This window comes from Colletes latitarsis, chromosome 9, assembly GCF_051014445.1.
Source record: "Colletes latitarsis isolate SP2378_abdomen chromosome 9, iyColLati1, whole genome shotgun sequence".
NCBI classification, from domain to species: Eukaryota; Metazoa; Arthropoda; class Insecta; order Hymenoptera; family Colletidae; genus Colletes; species Colletes latitarsis.
This window is the reverse complement of record NC_135142.1, coordinates 26,957,072-26,972,567: the sequence shown is the minus strand read 5'-3', so window position 1 is coordinate 26,972,567 and position 15,496 is coordinate 26,957,072. Positions and strand designations below refer to the sequence as shown.

Genomic DNA, 15,496 nt, shown 5'->3' with positions numbered 1-15,496 from the left:
GCGGCGACCAATGAGGCGAACGGAAGGAGAAAACGACCGGCGACAAAAGAACAGGCCCGCGGCCCTCTGCCTTCGTCTTACAACGACGATTGACAAGGTAAGTGCTCTTCTTACGACTCCCTTACGGTAATTTGCGCGAAACGGGTCTCTGGCGCTGTACCTGTGACCGATAAAACCGAACGGAGAGGAAAGTTCAGTGCATTTAACCGAAGTGAACAATAGAACAAACACAAGCATCTGAATCGTGTGCGTCGCAGTGAAAACTCTAAACTTGGAGGTACGTGATCCATGAATTCTTATATTTAAAAATATTAAATATTAAATATTAGTGGTTCTCGATATGGCTAACGATCTCTTCTGCTAGAATCAGTGCAATTCGTATAGATGTTTAATATAAATGAAAGAGACTTTTTAGACAATTTTGCTGTAGAATACTCTTTAATGCGGGGGAAAAAGAGCAATGGGGGTGGTATTGTTTTCCTGTTCCGGTACCTGTTTGCTTTCGTAATCGTTTAAAAAATGAGACGTGCAACGACCCGAGGAATTACAGAAACCTCGTCTACCAACGGGAAGCAGCGCAACTTCTGCTCTGGGGCAGCACCAGACGGTTCGATTCCATCTCCCATAGACACCCATTGAAATTTACCCTATCAAAGACGTCGAAGACTATCACTCTTTTGAAAAGAATCGTCGAATCTCCTGCGGTTCGAGTCCTCCCCGTTGATCTGATTTTATTTTCCCGTTTCGTCGAAGCACGCGTTAACCCCTTAGTTTCCGGCATCCCCAATATGGCGATAGTGGCGCCACGGATCGATCGAACAACCCTACGAGCCGGGTACGCAGAGTGTCTTTAGAATTTCCTAAATATTCGTGGCGGTCTTCTCGATTTTGCGATGGCGGCGCGCATGCACCAGTGGAGGCTGGTGTCGGGGGTGCGATAAACCGAAGATCCCTGGGGAAGAGAGAGAAAGAGGGAAAGAGAAGGGGTGAGTTTGGCCCGTGCAGAGAACCGCAGTCCAGGCAGGGGTGGTTCGATGGCTGCCGCAACCCCGGCACCGGTGCGGCCAGCCCCGCTTTTTTTCGTTTCCCACTCGCCTTCTCGACTCGAATTTCGACCGGGCGAACCGCGAGCCGACCATTTACCAGAGACTTCATCGGTCGACGAGTGAAAGTTGGTACGCTTGTGAATCTGGGATACCCATCAGCAATGTCGTTTCGCAGCGCGTCGAGATCAGACCGTGATTACTGGACGTTCGATCGTTTTTAATTGCTCACGCGCGACTCGATCGTTATTTTGTCTCGAAGCCTGGACGAACCTCGACGCGATGTGCTTCTGACACGCGATGGTTCTCGAGGCCGTCGTTCGTTCACGTTGAAACCGGAAACAAAGCCTACGAACGTACGCGATAAAAGATCGTCGGAGAAAGGCGTGACTTTTGCCCGTGTCGCCGATGTTCTCGAAGCTGAAAAATCGCGAAAGGCGCCAAGATCGAACGTCCATTTCGACGAAATGATTTTGTCAAGCGTACGACATTATTATGGGTACCGCTAGTAGTATCGTCGAACGCGAGAGAAATAGTGCACGCATTAACAGGTACTGGGGACCGTAATTATGGTTTCGGATAGAAAATGCCCTGTCAGTAGACGATCAGCTCTCGCTCTATCTCTCCTTTGCCTTCTTTATATGTTTTCTCTGTTACACTTGATCCGTAGCTTCGATCGTAAGGTCCTATCGTTCGTAGCTTTAAAAGTTAGCTTTCGACAGGGCGAATCGCGTAATTTGATTAATTTAGTAGTTAGTTATAGAATAAATTAAACTGATCAAGTTACGTGATTCACTCTTTATAATTAGTAGGGGTGGATAGATACCCAAGATTTAAAAGCTAATCCAATTTTCGACTCTGGGATACCCACCCCAAATATTTAGTTGTTAGTTTTAAAGAACGTAAATCCATGTAATCTCTCCAGAGTCAAATTGTTTTGTTTGAAGTATAGAGTTTATTTGCAAATGCCCTACCCCCTGTCAATTTTTCCTAAAACTTCATTTTTCATTTTTAATAATTTTGTTTGGTGTCCTACAGAAAAGTTGTCTAATACTTTTTTGTAGGTATCCATGAGCACTACTTCAGAACAAAGTTTCATTGAAATATATTCACAATTGTAGGAGTTATGGCTGTTTGAAAATTGGACCATTTTTATGGGGTTTTTCTCATTTTGCGGGATCAAGGACCAACTTTTCGAATATTTTTGCGGTTTGTACATATTCGCCACCAAAATACGCGTAGTTTGCTTTTTTAAACATTAAAATCGTCCAATCCGTTCAGAAGTTATGACGTTTTAAAGATTCGCATGAAAATTCGGGCAGCCATTTCTGGCCAGAAATTATATTTTCGGTAAGGAATTTTTTTCTCGAAACTGAGTAGGATTTCGGGGGTATGTCTGTTGACCAAAAATACTTGCAATTGACCCCTGCAACTAAAAATAATTTTTTCAGAACGATTTGAACAATTTTTTTTTCGCCGAAAAATTTCAGCACATACCCGATTTTTTTTCTCGAAAATGGTTAGGATTTCGAGGGTATGTCTATTGACCAAACATGATTATAATTAGCCCCTGCAACCGAAAATAATTTTTCCAGAACGATTTGAAATTTTTTAATTTAATTGTTAATAACTTTTTAACGAAGCCTCCATCAACAAATTGGTATTCTTGATTTTCGTCTTATTTTGGCCTCTAGAATCCCCCATTAAAATTTTTCCCAGGAGTGGCCAATCACTCTGTATACGTATACATATTAATATATTTTTAATAATATTATTGGTAAGGTAAAGGTAACCAGTTATATCGATGCTAGGGTTAAAGAGCATACTCCAATTTTTTCTCTCGCTCAAAATTACAAATTTCTTCCTGAAAATTGAACGACAAACGCTTCCTTGACCCATTGAGCCGAACAACAGGTGCCGTTTCCCGTTATCGCATACACGTCGTTGTTTAAGAGACGCGTAACAAAGTCTCCGCGAACGGAAGTCGTAGAAAACATTTACAGCCGAACTGTAAACCCACTTTCTAGAATGGTACGGCATTCACGATTTTATTTTCGATCGTTCCTCGATTCTTCTCGCGGATACGAGAGTTACAAAGAGGAGTGCTAGGTACCGTTTGGCAGCCAGAACCGCCTCCGGGCGTCGAGAGCCTGGTTTGTTCCGTTCTGAACGGAACCTCACCTTCGGGCAGAGTTCTTCGGTCCGTTCTTCATTTTTATTCGACTTCTCGAACCTTTCTCTCCTCTCTTTCGTTCCCGTCGGTCTGTCTCGCGTTCGTTGCTCGATCCTCGAATAGATTTAACCGAGATTCGATCGCGGGAGAAAGTTTTACTTCTGTCTTCCTTTCTATCGGGTCACCCCTCGAAGTTTCCGCGGCTCTAAATCTCGCGTAAGTTCAAATTCTATCGGTTTTACACCGAGAAACTATTGACTTGCAAATGTATAATTAAAACTGTTTATTCTCACCTGTCAAACGATGTGATACTTTTTATTTAAGTTTCCTTTTTTTATATCGAACGTACGAAATAGTTTTTCTTGCTATCCATCTAATCACGTTCGCGTAGTATGATTAACGTTGCGGTAGCGTTGCCAAAGTGCTAACTGCGTTTCCGAGAAGTCGATTAGAAGTGTGCCTCGGTACATCTGTCGTTGGGAACAATCTTCCATGGCGTTCGAAAACTCCTCGACTTTCGACTTTCTTTCCAACGGATCGTTAAGGCTATTAAAGTCACCCAAAAATCGTATCGCGAATAGCTAGCAAAAAAGGACCGCCTGAACCGTTATTCTCCTGATCGTTTCGAAAAACGTTTGGTGTTTGGTCGGATTACTGACAGTACTGCCAGCTGGCCGCTACTGTCGCGATCGAAGACTCGATTATATTGACCCATTAATCAAAAATCATGTTCGCGTAATTTATGAAATTCGACTGTACTTTTGTGTTGCATTATATAATTATGGCCTAAATATTTAACGATAACTTTGAATCTTTGATACTTCGAAGTAGGTCAAGTGCACACTGAGTGACAGTAATAGTTTTATTTCCATGAGCGAGAAACGTATGTAACAGCCACTGTCACCTAAATATTAAACGAGAAATTCAATCAATCACCATTCCTATAAAAAATCTTATTACTCTTGTAATCTAGCCCGTAATATTACTAAGAAATTAATAATAGCATACCCTGTGCTATCTTTTTGGCTGGGTGTGTGTATCACAATATATAGCAGACCCGAGAAAGTTAAACAATTCTCTCTGAAAAAGTCAAGAAAGGGTATCTCAACCGGATAGTGCAGCCTTGACGTCGTCTAGCTTGCTAAAATTAAATATTGGTCGATGCATTGGATGTTTATCTATAACAAATGTTTGTCAGGGAGACATAGAGTCCTTCTACCCGTTCGAGAATCGTTTCGGAGAAATCGCGATAATGATTTGTCATTCCCTCGGGGGCGGAAACCGAAATGCCACGAAGCAATTAGAAACCGCGTCTTTGTGCCACTTCGAACTGCAAATGATCGATTCGAATCGACTATCGAGCCTCGCTAAATGCGACTTTTCTCTTCCTGACCCAACGTTCTCCTATCTTTCCTTCTGGCTACCTTGACTTCTTTTACCCTGGTCGTTGCGTCAATTATGGTACCGATATACATACATTATCAAGTCAACAGAATTATTAGCTTTCAACGCGTTTTTCTTCATTTTCCTTAACATTTCGCCCTAGGAATGCTTATTTTATCTCCCCAACGTGTTAATAAATCATTTTAGTCAAACGACAGCTGATGCAAAGGCATTTCGGAACGCCATCGACGTTTCCTCAATTAAGACACTAATTAGCCACGAAAGTGATCATCTCGTGACGCTTAAATTTCATTTAAATACTGTTTCACGTTTTCTGGTTTGTTATTTAAAACACTTTAAAGGCATCGGTACTGTATGTTTTATATTAACGCGTTGCATTTGCAAATTCACCGAGCAAACGAAGTTGTCCCCGTTGCAAAAAATTCAATTCCGTCGTATCATTGAATCAAATCTGTACTCCAATTACATACATTAAGAAATCGTTTAAAAAAGCACATTGAGAACATTGAAACGACAATTACGTAAATTGTTATTGTTGCGAATTGAAACAGTTCTTCCAAGTGAATCTCACGCCTGGCAGAAATATATTCCGAAAATGTGTGCAACAAAGGAAATTACGAAACGCGTCGTGTCGCTCTTTGTTACGAAAATCACGGCGCTTATTCGATCACCTTGCAACGTAAATATTAAGTTAGCCCTTAAATAGTGTCGTTCCTTATCGTACTTTATATAAATATCTCGTTTAATATTATAGCGTAGCAGAGTATGAAAACTTTTGCCCTCGATTCTTCAAATTCCTCCTCCCATGGCACGCAGAATTTTTGCTCATAAAAGTTTATATCTATGCTCCGAGGAACGCATTAAATCAACTCGAAGAAGAAACAGCCCCGAAATTAGGCCACCATAGTAGAAGCAAACGAAATTAGTCGAGCAACAACCTCCTAAGAAGTCTGTACTACCGTTAATAGGTATTAGAACACCTATTTTGTATGGAATAATTTCGAAGTAACTGTAATTTTTCATTTTTATTTAACATTTTGTATTGTAAGGCGAAACAATGGATTTATTTCTTGAAAAGAACTTGGGGCCCTTCTTGGCCTTAACAGTCGTTCCAAAAACATTTATTCCACAAGAAAATATTAGTCCGCTTGGATATCTTCTGAGAAAACAGCTCACAACGCTTTATTTGGACGGTATAACAATATCAGGTATCGTACTTATGGCTGTCAGCGTATGACACTCGATCAAGTACTGAAATCATTTGCATTATCATGGTCATGTAAATTCATCGTGTTCTACTACTGTCGTTAACATCTTTTTCTTTACAACTTTTTACTTTTTTATGTAAGAACAAATTATACCAAACGACGCGGAAACGCGAGAAGACCGAAAGGAACGCGTAAACATTCTCGCCCGTCGATGGAAGTCGTTTCTAGCATTTTCCATATTCGTCGAAAAAAATTTGAATAAGAAACTCATGTCCGACGGTGTGAAATTTTTTCAACGATCCGTTTATTTATCCTTCTCGGATTTAATTAATACCGTGGCAATGCCAAATTCTCGAAATGTCCGTTTTACGAACGACCATGTAAATTCCCGTGGCGACCACACAGAATATCGTACGACCGTCTGCCTTGAACGAATATTCTTTAGTCGAGGACCGACGTAGAACGAACACTATTCTTCGCGTCTTCATTGTTCGGGATAACGCGTCCTTTGAAAATCGGCGCGAGAACGAACATGTTTTTCTTTAACGAGTCGCCAGGGCCAAACTTCTAACTACGTGTTATTTAAATAATAATACAAATTGTCCTTGGGTTAAAGGGCTGATCGCTCACCCTCAAGTGGAATTTCCAAAGAAGTTGTTTTAATTTGTGAGTTTTTGGAAAATTACGGAGGAACGACCTCTGGAAAGGTAAAAATGGGAATTTCGAAATGAAAAGGATCGATATCGGTCGATCGGCTAGGTGTTTCATAATTCGGCCATAATATCCCCCCATTTAATGCGCGCGCAGTGCACGGGACGCGCAGCTGGGTCGAAATCCGTGTTATGGTGGGTCATTTTTTAGGGCAATCCGCCAGTGACGGCACGCGGTCGGGTGCGTGGGGGATTTGGTGTCGACGCGGTTTTATGAGGCGGCGCGTAGTTGATAAGTAGGACATACGCTCTTGCATCTCGGTATTTCGTAGTGAACTCGCAGTCAGATCGGATCACCTGTAGCACATCGGGGACGTTGTGCTTAACACCGGTTTGTGGAAACATTTTCTTCGTGGCACGCGCAAACAAGAGGTTCCTGGTTCGATTGGACGCTTCGTTCCCAGTAAGTCGTAATTATTTCCAACTTCGCGTCCGGTGGTGCTTCTACGTTCGAAGGGATCGAGAGGGTTCGGAAAATAACCGTTTCAGACTGTCGCGTTATCGGTTCTTCATCGAACAATTGTAGAGAATCGAGATAATATTACGACTATCATTTGGGAGAATGGTCCTGATGCAATATCGATTTTGGTCACGGTTCTATTTCGGTTTACGAGTGCTTTAGACGTCGTAATGATAAAATAAATAAACCAATTCGAAATCGTTTCCTATTCGATAGGACGAGAAACTCGGAGCGGTTTGTTTGCGCTCGTTTCTCAGAACCGGTAATTAACATTTAAGGACGCGTTTGTTTTCGTCACCGCTGAATTACCGTGGCTCTTAATTACAGCGGGTGGGTCGAAAGGAAATGTGTTCTACGCGTCAACATCGTCCCTTCGGACAATATAAAGAAGGAAAAAATTACACTAGGGTGGAGGCGTTTAACCATTTGTATGACGTGCCGGCGCGGTGTGTTAAATGACATTATGATTACGAGTAACGTGTCACGTTGCTGATTCCGCTCGCTTATCATTCTCGAGGCCTCGCAATTGTACATCGTTTGGCGTCTATAAGAAACCGGAAAACGGGCCACGTTGTGGACACGTACGCTGGCGAATACTGTGTAACTTTCAAAAACTGGAACAAGGAAGTACTACACTCGATTAACTCGTATCTCGAAACCCGTACAACGTGCAAAATGTTTATTTCGCGATTCAGTTTCCACGAAAACCACCCTACTTGTCTAGTAGTTGTCCGAAATTTGTCTCGATCGCAACTCGATCCTATAGATTGGATATTTTATATATACGAATGTATTCACGCTTTCTTGGTACGCTTTCTTAATTACCTGCTGTGCTTACTAGACTGGAATCGAATCATCCTAATGATCCGCGATGCTGAAAGAAATGACGATTCAAACTGTGGGAAAAATAGATGCCATTTGTAATTTCACTAGACACGCTTTTGCTCGAGAAATCGCTGAAACGCACGCGAGACGATTTCATTCTGACGTTTTCTAGCTCTCGGCGGATCTTCCTTCCACGCTCGGTGTTTATTCAAATTTTGAACGCTCGACTCGTTCAAGTAGGGATGAAATTGAAAATTTTCGGATTAAAGAGACCGAGTGGCTGGCAAAGTAATTCTACGGCAATTAATTACGCCACGTAATTAACCTTTACGTGACTAGCGAAAAGTAAAACCGACGCGGCGGTGTGCTCCCGAGCGAATTCCCCTCCTCTTTGAAGACGAACCCTCTTCATGGGGAGATCGTTGCCTGAAAAGACTCTCTATTTCCTCGAGCCTATTCATTCGCTCTCTTTAAAATTTCACGCGAACGATAGCCACGTGTTCCCCTGTACAGTCATCGAACAAAGAAAATATTCGTCACAGGGTCCAGGAAAAATTAGCAGACGCATAACCCAGTCTTTAAGCCGATACTTGTTGTTTACAAAAATAATTCTATCGTTGTCACGATAATAACATCAATTATCGATATATCTTTATCATGGTTCCGGGTAAATGTTGTCGTTCATCGCGCAAAGTTAGTTCTCGCCCGAGCTTGTTCGACGATCGGCCTTTTCGTTATTCTTTTCTTCGAGCGTTAATGTCAACGCGGAGGCCCAGACAAGGCGATCGTGATTCATCTCGTGGATTCACTCTCTGTTTCGCCGTGGATTACTTTAATTGCGCTTGCACTCGAGAATTGTGCAACGAAGGACACACGCCGAGATTGTTCGGAAGAATTTAGATTAACGATGGGAAACTGGATTGTCTCGCGACACGTATCACCGATCATCTTGTGAGTAGGATCGACCTCTACTCCGGTTCCGACTTACAAAAATTTTAGGAGCAATAAGTAAACGGTACACCGTTGCAAACTGAAATTTTTTAAATAGCACGACGTGGAATATGGTTTGCAATTCTTACTCAGATCATAAAAAACACACAATTACGCATACTAGATAAACACGATCGTTTGTTTGCGAGCTTTGTGCATTTGCATTTTGGTGGACGTGGCTTAGAATTAGAACCAATTTAATTTAAGAATTCAAATTCAAATATATGAAATATTTTCGTTCGATGAGAATAAGAAGCACAGAGATCACGAGTGACTTGGAAGGGGTTACGAGCCGTATCGGGTCAGACGTGGTAGTCAGCCATCGTTTAAAAATTATTCGATATCAGTCCCCGTCTACTCACGGTGTCACATTCCCCTTAACCCTGGTCCCAGCTTTCCAACTCCGCCTTCCACTGAATATCGCTGCTGCTTAGGCACATATGTTTCGTCGTCGCGGCAGAAATTGTTAGCTCGGTTCGATCGCGGTAAGTTTATCGCCGACCTTGCAGTTTTTCTTCCACAAGTTACGATTATCATCGCCTGGTTATTTCACCGCCTCGGCCAAAACCGCGCTGACGGTTCAGTCGTTTGCAAAAGCGCTCCCATTCGACAATCGATTTCCGTAATTATGAACCAACGTAAAAGTCCTACGATCATTACCATTGAAATTAAAATTATTACTTTACCACGTCAGTCAATTGCATACGTAAATTTTCACGCATATTAATGCACGATAGGGGAGAATTGGGTCCGGGAAGTCGAGTTGACTGGCGACGTTTTCGACGAATCGAACGTCTCCGGTCGAAAGTAGTTTCGTAGTTGTCCCCTCGGATGACGTAGCATCGCGATAGGCGAAACGTGAGTTGCTACAAGAACAGAACGACGGTTTCCTAGGCTGTCCAATACGTACGTGCTTAAGAAACGAGAGACACGAAGGTCCACTGGTTGATAATGACCTGAAACGTGCCATTGACCTCCTTTACGGAGAACCTGTTCCAGCTCGAAACTTCACTTCTTTCCTTCCTCGTTTCCCCTTCTCTCTTTCTCCGAAGCTTTTACCTCGTAACTCAGCACCTTTCTCTGTGGTTACTCTCCGTCAGATACAACATGTACCGTTTCGATGAACAGCTTCGCCGGGACAACAACGCCTCTCCAACTCCCCGTACGTCGAGTTCCATTCGAAACTGGGACACCCGATAGTGTCCTTTGATCGTCCGCGATACCGAAAAATTTGTTCACCCTGGTCCCAACGAGACGCGTGGCGCATCTATTTTTTAAAATCTTTCCAAACGATTATCTTGACGATTCACTTCTGTTTTTCCATTCCGTTATTTTCCTTGTTCCGGCGTGTTACGTCATCGTTTTGTCTTCCGTCTCTTAATTGAGTTAGAATATGAATCCGAGTTCAGACTTAAAAAGGTGACATTTGTTTCCGAACACGTGCCGCAGGCATACTTATTTCTTCTTTTCTGGTCGTTATTAATGTCCACTATCTACCATGAATTGTCACTTTTCTGCGATTTATATTACTTTGGTTTCGTCATTCAGGATTATTATCGTATTAAACTTTCATTTTTTGTTTTCCTCTGCGATCAAGGGTGCAATTAATCCATTATTTCCATCCAATGTAATTACAAACTCAAATGGGCATATCCCGTATATGTCTAGGGTCATGTAAGACCCAACGAAATCAGTATTCGCGAAATTACGCGAACAGCGTGACATTGGAGGAGGATATCGGCCACCGTGCAGGAAAATAAGACATTTAGATAGACGAAGAGACGCTACATGCCCGTAAAGAGAATCCATTAAAAACGGAACATGGTCGTATCTTTCGACTTTGCGTTGTCTCGATATCTAGTCGCGAACGAAGTCTCATCACAGCCGTGAAAGGCTCCTATAACTACCGCGACTGGTTACGTTTCGACGTCTTGATAATCGGTTCCCGATGACCTAGTAACAAATACTTTTAGAAATGCAAAATCGCACCGCGTGTCGCGTTCCACTTCGACGCGTGAAAGTTCGTGCTTTATTGTTCGCGAGATTAATCTCCGACATATATTTCCCCCGTGTCATTCGCTGGCGCCAGCTGAGACGCGACCAGTACCAATAAATACAGATTACTGTACAAGCTGCACCTATAAAAAGGTCGTCTCGATACCTTTATTATCTCAAATAACTTTGATCGATGGAAAGTTGATAACTCTTCGTTTATACGTATAATATATGGACTCTTAACTCTGCATTCTTGCATGAGAAATCGCCTAAAAGAGAAAATTGAAGTGTGCTACTCTTCATCGTTGCTGAAGCACGCCGTCGCTCGTAACGCGAAGTAAATGGTTATCGATATCGCGAAGAAGTACGAAGCGGGTTAATTACTCGAAAAAACGACAAAATGTAGTTCTTTCCGTTTGCGAACTGAAGTGTACTACTTTTCCCAAACGAAACGAAATATGCTGCTTTTCTTGATGCGCGTCGACTGGATATCGAGTGAATGGAATCATTTGCCCGTTTGGCTGACGATTGGGTGTTTTAAAGGCGAAACGTCGTGTTCCAGAATTTTTAAAATGGCACCGAACTTATTCGGTACGTCAGCGACGTTGTACTTGGAAGCTTCGCAGCAGAATGTCTGCCAGGATGAACAGTCGCCGATGAAGTCAAAGTTGCAGAAATTTGTCGATCAACCGACACCGGACGTTACACCAACGTATAAATGGAATATCGTCTGGAGAAACGTGATTGCTTTCATTTACCTTCACTTGGGAGCACTCTATGGATTCTATCTTATGTTCAACGGAACAAAGTTCTACACGATACTATGGTGTAAGTGGATGCTTTGCAATATTCATTTCTCTTTTGCTCGTCATCCGAGAATCCAGAAAGGAAATAATATCTCGTTATCGATCGACGCATTCATCGATACAATTCGTCGTCACTTTCCCCTAAAAAAACGAGTTTGTCGTAACAGACAAACTCGTTTTCTTACTGGAGATAAATTACTTTCATCGTCCTGTCACCTGTGCTTTGCATCGAATTACGACGACGCCTGTTTTAGCTAGTTTTAATATACAAATAAATTAAAAATCATCAGCGAAATCTTCCAGCATGATTTGTGCTAATTGTTCGAGCTTCAACGATCAACGCAAACCGGTATTCCATAATCTACTATCGTTATCGCTATAAATGTCGCATTTCACACGATCTTTTATAAAATTTATACTATTAGATTTAATATAACGAAGCAATAACAGTTTCTACTTGAATCGCGCGATGATCGAGCTCATTAGATTCTACGATAAAACGCGACGTACGGAGCTGTTATGCCCATTCGATGGGATTACAGTTATTAACGAGACAAGCATAACTGGGTCTTGTGGCGAGGAGAAAAAGTCGAAATCGATCGTAGAAACCGTCGTCTGTCTCGGAGAACGGTACGATCTTCGCGATCATCATCTTGTCAGACTTTCGAGAGCTCGCGTCCTGGTTGCGTCGATGTAAACGTGTCGATGGAATTTGAATACGACGTCCTGGTTTTAAAAGTAACGCAATACAAAGTTGTTGCCTTCGTAAAATTTTATAACAAAGTTCGTGGAAATCTCGAGTTTTTCTTTCAAATTAACGCGCGTTTACAATTATATTTTCAGCGTTTCTCGTGGCAATGACGGCAGGAGTGGGCATTACAGCCGGCGCTCATAGATTATGGGCCCATAGATCCTACAAAGCAAAATGGCCGCTACGATTCCTCCTGATGATCCTGCAAACTATTTCTTTCCAAGTGAGTTCACCGTCTCCTTCTTTTCTTCGAAACGATCAAGTTTTAAATACCATTCTCTCGACAAGATAATGTTTTCGCTTTATCTCAGAATCACCTCTACGAGTGGGTCAGAGACCACCGAGTGCATCACAAATTCACAGACACGGACGCGGATCCTCACAACGCGAAAAGAGGATTCTTCTTCTCGCATATGGGCTGGCTGTTGGTACGAAAGCACCCCGATGTAATAAAGAAGGGTGCCACCATCGACATGAGCGATCTAGAACGAGATCCCATCGTTGTCTGGCAAAAACGGTACGAAACATTCTTCGAAATTGTTTCGAATATTTCTTTCAAGCACAACGTCCCCCATTATCCATAATAAAAGCTGTTCCTTCTTTTGAATCTCTTTCTTCCGGTTTCTTTACAGATTGTACATCATCCTCATGCCCCTTTGCTGCTTCGTAATCCCCATGTGGATTCCTTGCTACTTTTGGGACGAGAAACCATTGAATTCCTGGTACAGTACCTTGTTTAGGTACACATTGTCTTTGAACCTCACGTGGCTAGTGAACTCGGCCGCCCACATTTGGGGAATGAAACCCTACGACAAGTAAATAACATATTTTATTAATTCTCGTTTCCATTTAAACGGTGAATGAATATGATTCGATTTATGCAATACGATTTTCTTGTGAATTTTCCAGCACGATCGGCCCCACAGAGAATATCGGCGTCGCGATATGCGCGTTCGGTGAGGGTTGGCACAATTATCACCATGTGTTCCCGTGGGACTACAAAGCTGCCGAATTAGGAAACTATAGGACCAACATGACCACGGCGTTCATCGACTTCTGGGCACGAATGGGCCAGGCGTACGATATGAAAACTATCCCCGTCGACGTAGTGAAGAAACGCGCGATCAGAACCGGCGACGGATCCAGGTACGTACTCGATCGTTCTAATAGCCTGCAACAAAAATTTGATCAAATTTAAATACGACAAACCACGATACGTGCCAGTTTCAATGCTTCTGCTAACGTATAGTGTGGTATTTAACGTACAAAAGGTTTTAATTGGTAGGATATAATACAGTGCAACGGTTAGAAACTACTTAAGAACTATTCAGATTATTTACAACTTAGAGTATTTTTCTGTGATTTTTTTTTAATGACAGGTAGGTTGTTTTGTAGTGACATTTTGCAAATATATTTATTCGTCTTATAGGTATGTACAGTATTTTTTCCATCAAAAAATATTAAAAATTGCGAGAGTTATGGCTTCTTGTTTAAAAAAACGCATTTAAACTGGCTTACATGATATTTCAAGGTCCAGCAGACCGATTGACTTCATATTTGGAGAGAATATTCAGCAGACACGCCTTTATCGCTGGAACTAGAGATTTAAAAAAATATTAAGTTTATTTTAGAAAAATTTTAATGATTCTAATTGATTAACAATTAAATTCAAAAGTTTCAAATCGTTTTGGAAAAATTATTCTCGGTTGCGGGGGTTAATTACAATCATTTTTGGTGAATAGACATACCCCCGAAATTCTACCCACTTTCTAGAAAAAAATTGTTCACCGAAAATATAATTTTACCGCAATAGTTTACCCTTTCTCAGTTGAATCAGCGTTGAAAATCTTGAAGAAATAACTGTGGATCAAAATCGATAAATTAGGTATACATAGAGCGTTTGGTTGCAGGTACCATACCGATGAAACTCCCAAGCATAGTCACGAGGGTGCAAAATGGGGATGGGGCGACGAGGACATGGAGCCCGACGAGATCCAGGCGGTGGAAATCATCAACAAGAGCGATTAAATCGTTCCTCGGCAATTCTCCCAAGAATGTTCGGTTGATTTCACGAAACAAATCGCGCGTTAAATAGAAAAATCTGCAATCAATAGTTTACAACGTCAATTAATACTTATTACACATATATATACACACTATCAACGATCTGTCGTTGTCGTTCCTCCGCGAATGGTCGGCCATTCGAGGAATCGTGCGGTTCGTGATATATTCGATAATTAACCATTATCAAACCAGTTACTACAAGGATATCGTTAGGATATTTTAAACGATCGACCTGGTTTCGACGTGAAATCGATCTTCGGAAACGTCTACGCGTCAAACAGAAGAAGAAACGAACAGAACGGAGTAAAGTTCTCGACGCTCAAATGTCATTCGCTGAATCAAAAATTAAATTCGTGGCCTTTCGAGATGTCGTTTGGAACGTGGCGGGCGTTTTATTTTTCGAATTCTCGCGTGTACAGTAGTTTAGACGGTTCACGCAGGACGATTCATTCCGTTTGACGCTTCAGAACGACGTAGAGTTATCGTAACCAAAGCAAATAAATTGTATATCGATTGATCGACTAGATTTCGGGTTATAAAGAAAGGCACTTCGCGCGTGGAATGGTTTGGGGTCGCGCGGAAATATCTTGAAACTTCATTTTATCGAATCGGACGACGTAATACGGTGCTTTCGTATATATCTCGGAGAATAATATTACAGATCTGTTGAGAAATTCGTTTCTCTTTTTTTTACTGGTGGAATCGAAGACCCAACGATATTTATTAAAAATTAGGATAGACCAAGAATAAACTTTGGCCTGGCCGGTTGAAATAATAGTAATAATATTTATTTGTAGCTGACGAGAGGAAACCTTTAACGCAGGTAAAATAAAAATATAAAATTGATTCCCTTTTCTCTGCTTGCAGAGTCAAATACCCAGCGATGCTTATTGAAAGTTATTACGACCAGTTTCGTTATTTGAATCAGAGGCGAAGGAAAAGAACGTTCGCGCGAATCGAGTATCGAGTTAAATACAATGTAATCGATCGTACGAACAAAAGACTCGAGTTCGAGTCGTTCGCGGGCGATGACAGTTCGCCGTGAGGTCGCGGCCAGGACAGAGCCA

At 41.8% G+C, this 15,496-nt stretch overlaps 1 protein-coding gene across 4 annotated transcripts; it reads left to right on the top strand.

Annotated features, from left to right (window-relative positions):
- On the top strand, positions 1 to 15,277 carry LOC143345423 (acyl-CoA Delta-9 desaturase). Of its 4 annotated transcripts, none has more exons than XM_076772536.1 (7): positions 1 to 97; positions 11,371 to 11,636; positions 12,458 to 12,588; positions 12,677 to 12,882; positions 12,998 to 13,180; positions 13,275 to 13,511; positions 14,276 to 15,277. In XM_076772536.1, exons 2-7 carry the CDS (start codon positions 11,381 to 11,383, stop codon positions 14,391 to 14,393), a joined length of 1,131 nt encoding a protein of 376 aa, XP_076628651.1. In that variant the 5' UTR covers positions 1 to 97; positions 11,371 to 11,380; the 3' UTR covers positions 14,394 to 15,277. The 4 variants fall into 4 exon arrangements, with proteins under 4 accessions (XP_076628651.1, XP_076628648.1, XP_076628652.1 ...); XM_076772533.1 differs by lacking the exon at positions 1 to 97 and adding an exon at positions 1,524 to 1,594; XM_076772537.1 differs by lacking the exon at positions 1 to 97 and adding an exon at positions 6,805 to 6,941.
- The last annotated feature ends 219 nt before the right edge of the window (positions 15,278 to 15,496 follow it).